This window comes from Branchiostoma floridae, chromosome 7, assembly GCF_000003815.2.
Source record: "Branchiostoma floridae strain S238N-H82 chromosome 7, Bfl_VNyyK, whole genome shotgun sequence".
In the NCBI taxonomy this organism is placed as follows: domain Eukaryota; kingdom Metazoa; phylum Chordata; class Leptocardii; order Amphioxiformes; family Branchiostomatidae; genus Branchiostoma; species Branchiostoma floridae.
This window is the reverse complement of record NC_049985.1, coordinates 9,346,981-9,363,405: the sequence shown is the minus strand read 5'-3', so window position 1 is coordinate 9,363,405 and position 16,425 is coordinate 9,346,981. Positions and strand designations below refer to the sequence as shown.

Genomic DNA, 16,425 nt, shown 5'->3' with positions numbered 1-16,425 from the left:
ATCATGCATCAAATATTCAAGTCTCAAAGGCAGTGGACTTACCCAGCATTAGAGACTGCCCTCCCAGTGTCCTGGTAGCCTTTACAGTTATGGTCTGTCGTGTGACGGTGCTTCAGACAGAAGTTCTTCCGACAAGAATCACACACAACAGGTATCAACTGTAACAGCAAAATAGAACAGATATCGGGGGTCATATATCTTGGCTGTCTTGAACATAGCAACACCATAACCGTGTGTGTTTTGTGCAGCTTCTAGCAATTTTCTTTTGTTCCTGTTATACAATCTGTATAGTGATACATGCATGACAAAGCTACTAGTATAAAGACATTTGTGACAATAAGATAATTTGCCCCATGCTCCTGTTAGGCTTGAGTGTTGGATGGAAACATGTAGCTTTACTGTGTTGAATGATACAGATACAGGTTAGGTGTTAAACCTGGCTAAACATGCTGCCTGCAGGTGTGATGACTCACCTCCTTCTGCTTACAGCCCTTGACATTACACCTGTTGGTGTAGATCTTCCTCCTCTGTTCTGCCTTGTCAGACTTACAGTCCCTGTCGATGTGCTCCCCCACCCTGATGTCAGGCAGCTCCCCCCTCTTCACAGGGATGGGGGCGTTACACAGGGGGCACACCGGCACCTGGACGTCCTTCTTGTAGGAAGACTCACAGTTGTGTTGTCGATACAGGATGTGGTCTTTACTGTTGCACACATAAAAATGCAAGAACAATGTAACAAAATAATTAGATATTGCAAGAAAACACAGTGTGCTTTATCTTAATACATACAATATTACATAATAATGTAATATAATCATCTGGTGTATTTTGCCAGCCAGTAGGTACCCAATGTGTTGAGTAATGAGACTGTTTAACGTGGTTGAGGTACCCCCCTTGAGCACGGGACCCCTGTTTTACGTCCCTCCTGGACGATGACTTCGTGGAATGACCATGCTTGGTCCCGCTACAGCAATCTGGTTGTCCTTGGGTGGTCCCCCATCCAAGAACTGCCCGGACTGCGCATTGCTTAACTTCCGAGATCGAGGGATTGGGTGTACCAACGCACCACAAGGCCGCAGCCAATATAAATGTGTTTAGGTATCATCAACTTCATCACATCTGCACAGTTGTGCTTCTGAGTAGTAATTCTCAAACGGGAGAACACATTTTAGAGAATGTGACTTACCAAAATATCTTCTCACAGCAATCACATTTCATTGGAAGAAAATCTGTGGGATGAAATGGAGTGTAACATTAGATACTTCATACAGTGATTAACATGCACTATATGGACTTACTAGTACCAGGATGATTTGCAGTTGAGAGGAAAATAGAGATTTTAGGACTACATACATCATGGAGCAATTTTACTACTTTTCAACAAATCCTTGCTTTTGGTTTAAAATAGATTTACTTGAAGTTGACACTTGAGCCTTGAACCCTATTGCAATTTCATCCACACCTTTGACGGTTTAGATCTAAAACATAATTTTTATTTCAAATAAAGTAAAAGTGATCATGAACATGGCAGTGATAGATGGAAGCATTGACATAATGTGCTTTTATCTGAAACGAACTATAATCTAATAATCATGTGACTGGTTACTAGACTAATTACATTATACAAACCTGAAGCAATCAGTGAACTGCCATATTATTATCAGTCACGTATATCGCGGTGTCAAGTTCTGCAATATTTTGCCCTCCCCATTCTGGAAGTTTACGTGGATCTAACATTTGAAAAGTACATTAAACTGACTTTTTAAAGAAAACAAAAGAAAAAACTAAAATTATCGAGATGATTCAATTTGATTCAGGTGTATACAAATATCTTTATTATCTCTGATAATTTGAAAACTTTGCCACTCCCAAATATGTCACAACCTCGATAAATAATAGACCTACGTTTATAAGTAAAGCGTTGCCGTATTGAGCTATCTTATACAACAACAAATTTTCATAATATATCGATTTGAAGTATATGAAACAGTTAATATTTCGTGAAAGGTACAGAAAATATTTGGTGAAAAAAGTGCTCATTCATTCCGTAAGCAACAAGTATGACATGACAACAACACCAAACACCTGAAATCTAACAACATTTGGACGTACTATCCGGCCCTATTTCTTCACCATATCACGCCATCTTTTCAACAAAAGTCTTCTAAATAGCGTTTTCGAACTTCCTTCCTTCCAACAAAGCATTTTCTTACCCAATTGCTTGCAGAAAGTCTCGGAGCAATGCGCACCGAGATCCGGAAACTCCGCCATCTTGAACTCTATGCTGACGACCTTTCACGCATGCGCATTTATATCTCCGGGATTCCCTTCTGGAACCTTCGTCATAGGTGACGTCATACACTCGTGACATCACATCACGCAAAATTTTGCCTTGTCATCTAAAAAAAAAGAAGTTGCACAGGATAAACTGGGAAGTGCGAACCTTTGAATGCTAAACTGCAAGACAAAATTGGATCCATGGGAGATGACGGGACATAACAACAACAACAACAAGCTTTATTGACACGACAAATTAAAAAGTACAGTGACTTTTGTACGATCAACTATAAACTACAAAAAAGAATACAGAATAGATCTTAAAAATTCTACTATTTAAACGATATAGGATAATAAAATTCTAGTAATTTAACAATATAAGACATAAAAAGGAGAGTGAAAAATAGGTTAACAGGTGTAGTAGGCGCTCTTTTGTATTGTAGTCATCTCTGTCGCTTAGGTTTCTTTTTGCGTAGACAAGTGTCATAGTCTATAGACTGACTGACAGAGAGAGAGAGAGAGAGAGAGAGAGAGATGCCCATTCTGAAGGAAATGATTGCGGTACAGACTGAACTCCAAAAAAAAAAGAAGAAAAAAACTGGGCCAATTTGTCATTCGATACAACCGTACTCCAAACTATCTTCCCTAGATGATAAACCGTGTGGCAAACAACAAGTCCTGCATACGGCACACAGAGTGCTGACGTCATTCTCGCACGCACATATGCACAGCTTTTGTCCAACGGGTGCAACGTTGTACACATGATAAAAGTATCCATACATTAATAGTTTAGTCCATTTCCATTCTACGTACGTTGGCAGGGCCAAGTCATGCATATGTATGCCCAGTAGCTCATTGTACCGCTAGTTATTGTCAGTGTTCTCGATGGCAGAATATGGCTTCTAAGTCTTAGCATTAGATGATACACTGTTATAAACACTGTAAGTATTTCCGTAGTGCTATAAGACGACATCCGTATTTCAAACGCGCTTAATGTCATTGACCTTTTGAAGAGATATACCTCTCAGCAGATGCTGGATGAATAAAATATTGATCCTCTCATAGTTAGAATGACTGCAGTGCCAAACATTTACGTATAAACTAATTGCTTTTTTTTTGGGGGGGGGGGGGTGATCAGGTCGATGTTTCTTTGCTGAAGTGTACTTTTTTAATCTCTGTCTTTTATCGTAACAAAATGATATCTGAATCCTTAGTTTGGCTTATTCTAGGTTTGCTCTAGGTTTCCATACTTTGTAAACGGCCGACAACCCGACGAAGAAAGGTGACCATAGAATTTAATTTACGTTTTACGGTTATCTGGGATGGCGAAGATATGCTATAAAGAATTAACGAATGAGTTCCGTGACAGCCACAGAGATGGCCAGCACACGCATGTGCATGTTGATAGTAATTAGATACAAGATGATGTTGGTAAGAAAATAACATTTTGTTCCAGTGGACCGTCGGACAACAAACGACGCACAGGTGCTTCTCGCGCGACCTTAAAATGATGGTGTACTCTATCAAACCAATGTGTTGTTGTTAGAGTTCTATAACATCGTAAACCAGTTAATTAATATTCCTCAGATTGCAAATTAACAATTTAACACATCCTTCGTGACCAGCATCGTACGTTATTTTCGTAGCTTCTCACGAACTAGTACGAAAAGGATCGCTCACTTGTGTTCTGGACACTCAGTTTTTGGCGGGGACTCCAGCGCAGGATTTGGACCCGCCCGGCCGAAATGACGACGGCTCTCTGTCTGCTGAGTCTGTTCCTGAGTGGGGCGAATATCTTAGGTAAGTCAAACTTGTATACGCCTTCATGTGCTCCATATAGCTATATTATATTGTTGAATTTGCTTTTTTGTTGTTCATTGTTTATCAAAACGCTACTGACCGAAGCTGTGTCAGGTGTCGCATTCACGGAGCTGCAGACTATTACCTGAGTAAAATTTACTCTGTCAATGGCGAGCAATAAAGATTAGATTATATACATTACTTGTTTCAGTTGATGCTAGGATTAGCCCTGCCATGATCAAATGCCACGGCCCAGGACGCTGGTCAGAAGCATTCGGAAAAGTTTTCCTGTTAGTGGAGGCTCGCCAGGTGTACCACAATGCGCAGGCCACATGCGCACGGCACGGCGCCGTTGTGGCCCGGGCCACCGAACCCTTCGACTGGCTATTTAAAGACCCTGCTCTAGATGTGTTAAGCGACTGTCTGAACGGGTAAGGTTTGATACTTCTACCTGATTGCAACCGTTTATTTCATAAATGTAAGTATCAAACAGCAAATTCGATCCAAGACACAGTTTTGCTAGTGGGTGTAACGCTAGTTCACCTTGACCCGTGAACCTTTATCCGTTCCTTTGTAACAACATTGTATTTAGGGAAATCAAGTCGACAGCTGATGGTTTCAGACTGCAATATTTTAGAAATAGTACAATTTGAAACTACCTTCCATCAACTTGATACCCTATCTCTGGATACCCTATTTAGGCTTAGGTCACATTTCCACAAAGGGGCCCGGCCGGGTAGCTTTCAGAAACGAAAAATATGATATAAAAGACATCAAAATACACAAAATGTCAACATAAGATTGATGGTTATAATCTGAGTAAATTTGTAGGTATACATTTTAATTTTTCTTTTCTTTAAACATCCCGGACGGGCCCCAGTTTGGAAATGTGACCCAAGCATTAGCAACACAAAGGATATGATTATAACGTTAGGTTACCCCGCGGATAAAGGTGAACTAACGTTACGTGTAAACATATTCTCCGAGCAGTGGTTGGTCGCTGATATAGTAGTGGTCGGGATTTTTACTGGCTCGTTTCCCTTACGGAAGAAGGAGGTAAGCGAGCATACAAAAATCCTGACCACTACTATATCAGCGACACAACCTCTGCTTGGAGAATATATTAACATAGCTAGCCTTAACTTAGAATGTCAGATGAGTTCGAGGAAGATAAAAATCACACCATGAGGGTGGGGTGAAGATGAGTGTGAACATGGTCAACGTCAAAGCAGATTTCTCGTGCAAAAGCAGCATCCAAAGGGCTAAACCAAGGCTAAACGGTGTCTTACCTACCTATTATTATAGTGAGCTGAAATGTGAGATTTTAAATGTTAAGACGCAATTCATACTATGGAGACATCATTTAACGTTTGCACGATTTATATTCCCTCACCCCTTATAAATTCCTTCCTTCGTCTTTACCTCGTCCCATCCCCATCTTGAGGATAGGGGGCTACGGTCACCTCCAGCTCTAGCTTCTTGAATCCTTCTCTGTTCATCCCTCGCCCGGCTCTGTGTGTAGTCTGCTAGTGAGCTGCCTGGCCACTCTCAAATTCCTTACATTATGAATAAAAATGGTACATTGTACTTCCACAGTGACGAACCGATCTGGGCTGGCCTTCGGCGAAACGAGCAAGGTGTGTGGGTGGACGGGCAAGGGATGGAGGTGGACTTTAGCCCCCTCCGTCCGACGGGGGATTCGATACCCGGTGATCTTGATGAGAACTTCAACTGCGCGGTTCGTCTCCATGGACAATGGACTGGAACACAGTGTTCTTCTTCCCATGCTTTTATCTGCGAACTGGATCCAGGTTAGTATTGTCTCCTGACCGTCCAACCATTTTAGGCTTTATACTTTTTTGAAATTATAGGGTTAACGTTAGTGTGTTTGGTAAAAAAGCAATTTTTACAAATAAAAGAGTTAACGTTATATATTTAACAGATATTCTGATTAAAACCCTGCAGATTAAAACAATGGACTCCTTCACGAATGCAAACATAAGGTCTTCCACATTTTTAATGTCATAGCCTGATCCTTAATAGATTCACCATCTGGAACCATTGTTTTATAGAGATTCTTAAACTTTCAGACATCCTGAGCAGAAATTCAGATACTTTTGATTTGGGATTGTTTCTTGGCTTTCATACAAATCTATCTTCCCACTTAACGGTAGCTATTCCAATAGGATATGTTATTACATTCATGAAATATTCATGGAGGTTATTTACATGATGTGTTTAGCTTCAGTGGCATCTACAAGCTGTGTGTACGAAGCCGACAAAGGCGTGAGCTACCTTGGAACAGTGGACGTCGCTGACAACAGCGCCAAATGCCTTCCCTGGCTTGCCATTCCTGATCTCGGCAACATCACCGACATGTACCCGTTGCCGGGGTACGTGGGCATGCAAGACAACTACTGTCGCAACCCAGACGGCAGGGCCCGTCCTTGGTGCTACACTAGCGCTGCGGTTACACAGGAGTGCGGCGTCCCTACTTGTGCAGGTACACCGGTACCCTCTTAAAATGACTACGTTGTCTAATCTACTAATCTAGACACAGTTTCTCAATACATAACAGCTCTGCCTGTCCAACATCTGTTGGTATCTCTTTGTTGTTCACTTGCATCTTTAACGGTGCCTTCTGACTCCCTTTGGCCGGCTATACTCCTTGGCCAGCTTTGATACTATCTTATGGCACTGAAGGATCTGCTTGGAGATAACTTGCATGTCTTCCAAAGCTGTCAGTGCCCCTAACCACCCACTGTTTCCCCCACCAGAGCCCGGACACGCTGTGCAGGAGAGATGTCCTGAGATGTCCTGTGCGGGACGGTGTCGCCAGCGCGCTGAGGGCCACACACAGACGTGCCAGTGTGACGCCCACTGTGAACTATTCAACGACTGCTGCTTGGATTTTACGTAAGGGTATTTTTCAAAGAGTTTTCTATTTTAAAAGTTAAAAAGGGGACAATTGGTTGACTTTCCTCATCCCTACTATGTGCTATCAATTTAAGTTATCAAGAGAGTGAGAAAGGGATAATGGCCTGGCACACTGATGATATTTGTGCATCTGCTGTCCCTTTTGCCATCTGCCACACTTGTATTTTGATATCTTAAACCTCCGTCTTCCGGAATTTGTGTCTGAGATGGGAAAAAATATAATGTCTGAGATAAAAAAAAAAGATAAACCAATAGTTTCAATTGAACTTTGTGGATATACTACTAGTATTTAGTTGGATGTGTAAGTAGGCGTTGTGTTTATTTAATAGCACTGCATTATTCATTTTTCTTTTTTTTGCAGAGAAACGTGTGGTGCCCTGAACCCAGGGCAGCTGCCCGCTAATTCGCCCTTCGAATGCGTCACTGGGAACGAGTTTTTCGGCTCGTCCTACTGGATGGTGGCCTCCTGTCCCGACTCATGGGCCGATGACGTCATCAGGAGCGCATGCGTGGAAGCACCCCCAGACCATGGAGACCTGGACAACGTACTGTCCTTAGTGCCCGTTAGTGATAGGTTGTCTGATGTGGCGACTTACAGAAACGTCTTCTGTGCGATCTGTAACAATGTCCCGCTAACCCAACTAGTCTTCTGGGACTCTGGTCTGTACTGTAGATTTGCTAACGGTAACGCTCGTACTGTAGACGACATGAGTGAAGCTAGGTCTGAATGTCCACATGTGGAGGTGTTTTATACACCCGGCGATGATGCGATGTATTCACCAAGAATGTGTTTTCCTCGAACCGAGGAGTCACACGCAAATCGTGGTTGTTCAAACGATACATGCCCCTCAAAAGCAGCGTTCGTCCACGACGGGTATAACACTTACCAAAACATTGACTGTGCGATTTGTGGGGGGATTCCTCCTGCATTTGCGGTGAGTAATCTTTCCTGTGGATTGGGTGGGCCGGAGACTCGGAATTGGTTTGAAATGTGTTCTCCTTTCTGTCTCTCTCTTTCCCACCTGTTAGCATTGAGTGTCAATCCGTCAGTCCCTGGTATGGACAATGATACTGCACTGTGCCCTCCGAATAGACTTTACAACCCTATGACTGGCCTCTGCATAGTGTTGTCTGATACTGTATCCACTGCTGCGCCCCAAATCCAAACCACAGCTGTCGCATTAACCAAGCCGCCCAAGTGCCAAGTTGGTCGCATTGCATTTATGCCCTCTGAGTACACCAAACTTCCTAACGGAAGGGTTTTCGTCAAGGTTGCCAACATGTCCTGCCCCTCTCACTATGCCGTCCCCGCTGGAGCTACTATGTACGTGTGTTTGGACTGCTTTCCAAACCACGACCCCTGGTACATGTACCGCGACCCCCCGGACACGACTGCATCAAGTGATGACAGCGTGCAGGTATATCTGACTCTAGCACTCATTTGCCTTTCAGCCATTTCGGCTGTCATCTATACTATTTACTCTTTGGGTAACAAACGCCTCCGTCCGCTGGATGGAAAACTCAAACTACAGCTGGTCCTGTCTCTTGTATCGGCAGCAGTTCTCTTCGTCGTGGGAGCTATACTCTTGCCAGGTCCACTTTGCATTTTCTTTGCGATCGCCACACACCATCTCCTGTTAGTCGCTTTCTCGACTATGAGCGCCATGGCGTTTGATCTGTATCTGCACTTTTCCGACAGCCCACTGGCTGCAAACAAGAAGCCATGGTGCTTCTTCCTCTACAGCTGGGGAGTGCCGACGGTGGTGGTTGGTGTCACCGCCTTCATGGATTTCTGTAGCTGTAGCTCCATTGAAGTCGGGTACGGCCAAGCACATTGCTGGATTGGCAACCCTGTGGCGAGTATCTGCGCCTTTGGCGTGCCCGTGGCCCTTGTTCTGGTGACCAATGCTTGTTTCGCAGCGCGCATGCTCTGCACCCTGTGTGGATGTGTCGGTACCAGCGGCGACGGGCTGAAGCGCATCAGCGCCAAAGCGTGGTTCTGTGTGCGCATGACCGTTGTGATGGGGTTCCCCTGGATCCTGGGCTTCGTTGTCCCTTTCGTCAACAGTACAGCCCTTGAGTACGTCTTCGTCATTCTGAACGCGTCCCATGGGTTTCTGCTGACGGTGGTTTTCATCATGAATGATAAAGCTCTCTGCAAATACGAGGATATCTCAGCCCCGCCCTCAAATAACAACGAGAATAAAGCAGTTGAGGAGGAAACCGCAGTTTGAGCCTGACAGGTTTCTGGTCGTCACTCGAGTTACTGGACAGTATCTCCATTTCGTGACTACTCAGATTAAGAATGTGCCCTCCGATATGTGGATTGATAACCTGTACCAGTAGTGTATGTAGATGCGTGTATTAACTAATAAAGAATATATTATAGTTGCATCATGAGGCAGCACGCAGTGTTGGGTTGCCCATAAATGCGAGGTAAACACTAACGTTATAGCAAAGAAGCTGCAGTGCGGAAGCTGACCCCTTTGCCGGCTTTGGGTCGATGAAGATGATGAAGATACATGTAACACAATACATTTTGAATAAACAGGAACTAGTAAGGGGATTATATTATATCGTAGTACATTGCAAGTATGGTGTGAAGTTGGTATTGTCAACTTTCCAATCAAACCATGCCATATGTAATGCAATAGGAATCTATCAAGGACATTAAAATGTCGCTGGAATCTATCTATATTAAATGTTACCATACTAGGGATAGGGTGGACCTGGTCCGGGCAAGCCACACGTATACATAATGATGATGATGATAACGTAAAAATGTTATCATAATGTAACGTAAACGTTATAATACCACTATCATACTACACTATAATGTTATAAATGTTACCATGAATGTTACTAGTAACTTATCAGACCTAAAATGTCTTAATACTTCAACAAAGATATGATGATAATTAACATGTGGATATGATAATTACAATGTTGTAAATGATACCAAGCTACAATATTAGGCCGCAGAAGGTAGATTTTATGAATGACACCCGCGCGCTTATTAATTTTCGCCTGATTTCAGAAAAAAGAAGAAGTTTTTCTTCTTCGGTGATGATCGACTCAACATGACGAGAAAGTACCAAAATGGGAAAATATGTTGTCTTGTAGCCTAATGGTGATTGTACTTGTACAACTGGCACTAGCGTGGTAGCCAAGACTGTAGTTATAGAAGTCAAACAAGTTGGACAGTTGTAAAAGTGGCACCGCTTTTGAAGTCATGTACCAACTTGGCTAGATATCACCTACCACACAAGTGTCCGACTTTTGCTATACTATAGATCACTTCTTGAACAGCAATGGATGATTTGTTGTCTGTGCTACCATGTTTTTTTCATATCAATACTTGTTAAAACATTTGATGTGTCGTCTATTTTGCAATTTAGCCATCTTATTGTTTTTTTACCTATTAAATTTTTTTGCGCTCCATCTCTTTATCTTTGCAGTCTGTAGAGAATGTCATCCATAAAAATTACTTGCTGTGGCCTTATATACGTCTCATCACTCGATAGGTTTGTATTTTGGTCTTTTACGTAATCATAACGTGAAGAATACGTTTTTTTTGGCATTTTTATCCATGACAGACATTTATATATTATATAACGTTACCCCAATGGAAACGTTAATGCAGATACTAGGCTGCGGTTCAACTGTTGTATTTGTCTTTTCAATAGAGATATTGTAACCCAGAAAAAAAAGCGCCGACTTCAATAAATCTTGAATGCGTTCGTGAATCTTCATCTCGTCGTCACAGCATTTTTATTGTTATTTTCAGTATTGTTTTCTGGCCTCAGACTTACTATGCTATTCAGTAGGGGGGATAAATGAGCCGAGGGCAGTTCCACAAGTGACCATTTTCGTTGCGGTAGTATGACTGCGGTTCTGTAAGTAACCGCTAGATGCCCTCAAACGCACAACGTTGCTACGTGGTGGGGTCAGCGGTCCGGGTCAATGTCGCCGTAAACCACTCGTGCAGCAGGCAGGTCAGCTGATCGAGGCTGCCCTTTGCTACATAGTTGTGAGTTCATCTGTAGAGGATATACAACAGGCTCAGTACAGGACAGTACCACTAGCGTTGTACCGTTACGTCGTGGAGCCTTTGTAGCGTCGCGATGTCTGACGAACAGAAGCTGCCGAGCGACCAAGAAGTTCGAGGAGGTCAGTGATCATCGGTTCTGTGTTACAGTCACAAGGCATTGGTCACGGGGGTGGGGTGTATGGCCCTGGGATGTGGGGGTGTGGCTGATCCTCTACTGCAGGGAGGGGATAGCTAGCAGGGGGTAGCATCCTTTAATACTACAAGCTTCATCAAGTTGGAGGGAAATCTGATCTTTGGTTGTTTTTCATGATAAAAGGTAAGGGAATGTTGATTTTGTCTTTAGGAACAAGAGTTGGGATTAGGTTCCAAAGTCCAGGTGGGAATACCAGCTCAATCGATCAATAACTTATGACTCTGATAAAGCTCTAGGGATGGAGGACCAAACTGGATAATGGCTCAGGAGCTTTACAAGCACCAAGAGCTCCCAAGCAACCGGTGGCTCAGAACACTCCTTTACAGGCCACTGGTAAATCTGCCTGGAGATTATCAAGAGCCTTGCATTTTTATAGTGTCATCCAATGATCTATAGGGTTTATAGAAGTAAATTTTAAAACCGTCTTGCTTCATCCCAATATTTATTTTGTGGCCTGCTGGAATGAAGGATGGGCTGATGAACAGGTGGTGTTCAAGTTTCCAGTGTGATAGATCCTTGGATAGATGTATGATGATGTACACAAACATGTAATACATATTTCACATGCATGTCTACATTGACCGGTGGATATTGGTGTTGCCCTTTCCCTAGTGGTTTGGCTCCAGACATCATATGAACACAAATCAGAAATGATGACAACCATCAAATGAGAAGTCTATTGATCCAGGACTGTTAGATTGGAATATTGGTCACTTGACCCTTTGGCATCAGACATGTTTCACATTGTAATCAAATTACAGACAGATTAGAAAGACCCTTGCCCGGTCACATCCATCGACTTCTGACCAGGCTTTTAGCTAGGATTTTATTATAGGGAGTCTCTGACGAAAGATAGTGGATGCTATCTGAAACGTCTGACCGTTTCCAAAATCATATCCAGTTGCTTGAGTAACTGCTTTTTAGCATATCTTATTAACATTACCAGGATGTCTAATATTCATCGACGTATGTTATTGACTTGTTAAAAAAAGCCAAGCAGCTGTAGGGTGGCCCTTTTATTTACTCGCACACAATACTATAGGGCGAGCCTAATGGTATAGTACAATCATATTAATTAATGACCTGGTAAAAAAACAAGCAGATGTAGGGTGGCTCTTTATTATTTTTTCACTTTTGCGATAAACAAGGCTTTAACATGTGTGTATATCTGCAGGTGTCCAGGGGAGTCTGAAGTACTGGGTAGGGAAGCTGGAGTGTGGAGGAGATGTGGAGAAACAGTGGTTCTACAAGCAGAAGTTTATCAAGAGGCTACGTGAGTCGGAGATCGCCATAGAAACGGAAAAGGCCAATGAACAACACTATGAAGTCCCAACTGAATACTTCACTACAGTAAGTACAGTAAACCATTACCTTGTTGTAAATATAGATTCATATGTTTTTGAGTCTACAGTTACAACAAGGTAACGGTAGGGTTTAAATGTTGGACTTGCAGAGAGCTGAAGAATGAGAGTCTGAACTGATAGATGGAAATTAAGGTTTATCAACATATGTAGGATGTACTGTGAGGATGGTTTTATAATTATATATACACAGCATTTTCCATACGATACAAATTTCTGCACCACAGCATGTACATCATAAGTCATTAATCCATAAAACTGTTTTATATAGGTTCTGGGCAAGTGGAGGAAATACAGCTGCTGCTATTGGCCAGAGGGGGTCAATGATCTGGAACAAGGTTAGTTTTACCCAACAAGGTCAGTATTTGATATGACATTGTACCTTCCAATGCCTTGTATATATTAGGAGATGTCAGCAACCTTCATGAAGCCTTTTGAAAAGTGATGATGCATCCTACCCTGTTAACATGTTGTCCTATTGTAACCTTTCCAGCGGAGGAAGCCATGATGAAGATGTACGCAGAACGAGCCAAGCTGGAAGACGGACATGCAGTCATGGCAAGTGTCTTCACTGATCATGACATATTTGAGCAACAATTTGTCAAAAGAAGTAATTCTGTGTTAGCTGTGCAAAATCAATCTCCCCTGGCACTGCGGACCCTGTCATGATTTTGAAAATTGCGAATCAGCGCTCCGCCCAAAATATATGACTGTCACATCACTTGTAGAAGGTACATGGAGGAGGCTTATTCTGTGTATGCAAAAATTCAAAACGATAGATGATTTTAGAAACAACTGACCTAGTGCATGTCCAATGCCACTATGATAATAACATTCACTAACACACTGAATAGTATTGAATTATCTAATTTGTACTAAGGTTATATTAATTGTAAAAGTTCTCAAGAGTTATCGATAAGTACACCCTAAACATATTTTCTAACGTACAATCCAGTAGTTATACAATTTAATATTTCCCTTTTCCTTCAGGACCTTGGCTGCGGCTGGGGAGCCACGACTCTGTGGATTCTACAGAACTACCCACAATGCACGGTGGTGTGCGTGTCCAACTCCCAGACCCAGAGGGAGTACATCGAGGGCCAGGCCGCTCAGCGAGGTTTTAGCAACCGTCTGGAGGCTGTCACTGCCGATGCCAATGTCTTCAGCACGGAGAAGACATTTGACAGGATCTTCTCTATTGAGATGTTTGAGGTGATCACTTATGTAATGCAATAAATGCAACTTCAAAGAATAGAGGCAGAACACAGTGGATGATGATGATGAATAAGGTTGTTGAAAATACAGCAGCCATACAATGATGCTACTTTTAAGCTAGCTTGTGCTTTGGCACCCTGGGCAGTGGGCAATATGAGCCCATTTAGAACTACTACAGAAAAAAAGGATGTCACAATTTTTAGAAACCTTTAAAGATTATTATGAAATGTTCAATGGCACAAAGTGCTGAATTTTCTCAGCATTTTTCCATCAAAGTTGACTTTTTCAGGGAATACAAACCATTTTCTGTTTGTTTGTTGATTTCATCTGTCCAAAGCCTTTTTAACCTCCTTGGTTCATCCTGTCCTTTCCCACAGCACATGAGGAACTATGAGAGGCTGTTCCAGAAGGTGTCCTCGTGGCTGAAGCCTGACGGACTGCTCTTCACACAGATCCTGTGTCACAGGGAGTTTCCCTACGCCTTCGACACACGACAGGACGCAGACACCGAGTGGATGGCCAAACACTTCTTCACTGGTGGCACCATGCCCTCGGCTGACCTCTTCCTCTACTTCCAGGTCATTATTTTAATGCAAACTTACTCTTACTCTCAACTAGCTGTTTGTGAGCACGATAGGACAAAAGGTATGTTTTATTGTGCGGATTGGCCTAAAATAGAATGTGACGTTGAGCCCCCTAGCAAGTTCCTTTCAAACTACAACTTTCTTTCTGACTGATTATTAGAAGGATGTTAATCCAAAAGATAAGAATACTTTTTATATATCTGCTGCTTTTGCATAGGTTGGTGCACTCTAAGTCCTTTTCGTACTCCTGACTGTGTGTCATTAAGTGTAGGTCTTGTACTAGTACCAAAGGTGGACCATAACAAGTTTCAATGCTTGAATGTCTGACAGTGTCCCGTTCCTCTCCACTGTAGAATGAAGTATGTCTGGTGGACCATTGGAGGCTGAATGGTACACACTACACCAAGACTCTGGACACCTGGCTGGAGAGGGTAGGTACATTTTCATTCACAGGATGACAAAATTGCAAGCAAAATGTTGAACATAAAGAAGGGGATGTTGCAATGTTGCAGTGAATAGCTAGGAGGAAGTGCTTAAACAGCACATACCATGGTTTCAACATACAAATGTTATATCAACTAGAATTTTGACCGTACATATTTTCATTTCCAGCTTGATGCAAACATAGATCAGGTTCGTGAAATCATGACCAAAACGTACAAAGAGGATGCCGGCAAGCAGATCTTCAACTGGAGGATGTTTTTCATGTTCTGCTCCGAAGTTTTCCAGTACAAGGAGGGGAACGAGTGGATGGTGTCCTTCCATCTCTTCAGGAAGCGCTGAGACTGTCTTGCACTTGGCCTTCGATTCGTGTTGTATATGGGGACATCATGGATAAAAAGTCTGGATGGATTTGTGTGAGGTTGATGTAAACAATTTTCAGGTATTGGAAGGTGAAAGACGATTTTCTTACAAGTTGATGATTTGTCTGATTACACAGAATTTTAAACAACCAAATCAATCTTACTCAGCAACAAATCTGTGATTGAGATATCACATTGTATTATTTTACAGCTGTATGTTGCATGAAATGAAATCTAGGTTATGAAGAGCCATGCATTTTTCTCTTTGGTCAGATTCTTCATCCTCATCTACAAACCCACCTGACACAACCTAGTAAAAATGCAAGATTTGATTAGTTTGTACCTGCCAGTACTTGTAAGTTGTATTCACATGGGTAATGCAGTGCCTGTACTTGGCTGGCATTTTACTAGATAATGAGCACAAGAGGGAATTACTTCTCATTAGGCATTGAACCGTTGTATATGAATTTTTTTGAAAGTAAATGGAAGTGAGCAGCAACTTCAGGTACCACCTTTTAATTTAGTACAGCTAAGTGTAGGTTACTGTTTGACAACCCTATCTAGGTTCTTTTCAATATCAAGTTACTATAGACCTTGTTGTAACACCAAGGACGATATAACGTCCTTGGTAACACCTAGAAATATTCCACGAGTTTTCACATGTTTTTCAATGTGGGAGTCACATTCTTCCAGAGTTTGGGCAAGTTCTCAAAACATGTAAACTTCAGGGTGTGTGGTTAATTACTAAGGACTTTGGCCTTATTCTGGTTGTCATAGCAAATGCTTTTAGGCTGGAGAAAAACACTGGGGAACTAAATTTAAGCCAAAGCTTCTTTATAATTCGTCCCAATAGCTTTAAAAAAATACTTATACACTTTATTAGGTCTGTGCAAAAGTCACTAAATTGGTCACAAATTCTATTGGCATTGCAATTAAATAGACCGGTAACTCTTGAATAATGTTTGACCCAAATACAACATAATGCAGACAGCAAGATATACTGTTAGATGATGAGAAATGTATTTTATTGAGCATTGGACAGACATGCGTGAATAAATAAAACCTGAGAGCTGTCGACTCAAGAATTATAACTTCAATGTTTCAACAGCAGTTATACTCAATGTATGTGTACGTGTACAGTTCACCACTGGAGTGATCTTACAGAAATAGAAACTATGCCTGTCCTAGCCAGAGCCCGTTCGCT

The 16,425-nt window shown here is 42.1% G+C and overlaps 3 protein-coding genes across 4 annotated transcripts in view; 2 read left to right on the top strand and 1 right to left on the bottom strand.

Moving 5' to 3' along the window:
• Positions 1-2,386, bottom strand: part of LOC118418995 (AN1-type zinc finger protein 2A-like) — a 4,053-nt gene extending 1,667 nt beyond the window's left edge. The window contains exons 1-4 of one of the 2 annotated variants that reach the window (XM_035825194.1): positions 2,214-2,375; positions 1,187-1,229; positions 474-702; positions 43-158 (exon numbers count right to left, since the gene is read on the bottom strand). In XM_035825194.1, coding sequence (XP_035681087.1) covers positions 43-158; positions 474-702; positions 1,187-1,229; positions 2,214-2,271 — 446 coding nt within the window. In that variant the 5' untranslated portion in view covers positions 2,272-2,375. Of the gene's footprint in view, positions 1-42; positions 159-473; positions 703-1,186; positions 1,230-2,213 lie in introns of both variants that reach the window. The other variant, XM_035825193.1, reaches the window with a different exon arrangement.
• Positions 2,387-3,758: 1,372 nt separating this feature from the next.
• On the top strand, positions 3,759-9,755 carry LOC118418814. Its single transcript, XM_035824867.1, has 6 exons — positions 3,759-4,077; positions 4,289-4,508; positions 5,674-5,888; positions 6,320-6,580; positions 6,855-6,993; positions 7,376-9,755. Exons 1-6 carry the CDS (start codon positions 4,023-4,025, stop codon positions 9,246-9,248), a joined length of 2,763 nt encoding a protein of 920 aa, XP_035680760.1. The 5' UTR covers positions 3,759-4,022; the 3' UTR covers positions 9,249-9,755.
• Positions 9,756-10,951: 1,196 nt separating this feature from the next.
• Positions 10,952-16,296, top strand: LOC118418989 ((S)-coclaurine N-methyltransferase-like). The gene is made up of 8 exons (XM_035825178.1): positions 10,952-11,184; positions 12,433-12,608; positions 12,891-12,957; positions 13,113-13,177; positions 13,610-13,831; positions 14,212-14,412; positions 14,772-14,849; positions 15,031-16,296. Exons 1-8 carry the CDS (start codon positions 11,139-11,141, stop codon positions 15,199-15,201), a joined length of 1,026 nt encoding a protein of 341 aa, XP_035681071.1. The 5' UTR covers positions 10,952-11,138; the 3' UTR covers positions 15,202-16,296.
• The last annotated feature ends 129 nt before the right edge of the window (positions 16,297-16,425 follow it).

Excerpts from the sequence above, each read along its gene's own strand:
- LOC118418814 (XM_035824867.1), top strand. The coding sequence starts at position 4,023 with ATGACGACGGCTCTCTGTCTGCTGAGTCTGTTCCTGAGTGGGGCGAAT. Across the intron at positions 5,889-6,319 it reads TATCTGCGAACTGGATCCAG|CTTCAGTGGCATCTACAAGC; the intron begins GTTAGTATTGTC and ends TGATGTGTTTAG. Across the intron at positions 6,581-6,854 it reads CGGCGTCCCTACTTGTGCAG|AGCCCGGACACGCTGTGCAG; the intron begins GTACACCGGTAC and ends TTCCCCCACCAG.
- LOC118418989 (XM_035825178.1), top strand. The coding sequence starts at position 11,139 with ATGTCTGACGAACAGAAGCTGCCGAGCGACCAAGAAGTTCGAGGAG. Across the intron at positions 12,958-13,112 it reads GGTCAATGATCTGGAACAAG|CGGAGGAAGCCATGATGAAG; the intron begins GTTAGTTTTACC and ends TAACCTTTCCAG. Across the intron at positions 14,413-14,771 it reads ACCTCTTCCTCTACTTCCAG|AATGAAGTATGTCTGGTGGA; the intron begins GTCATTATTTTA and ends TCTCCACTGTAG.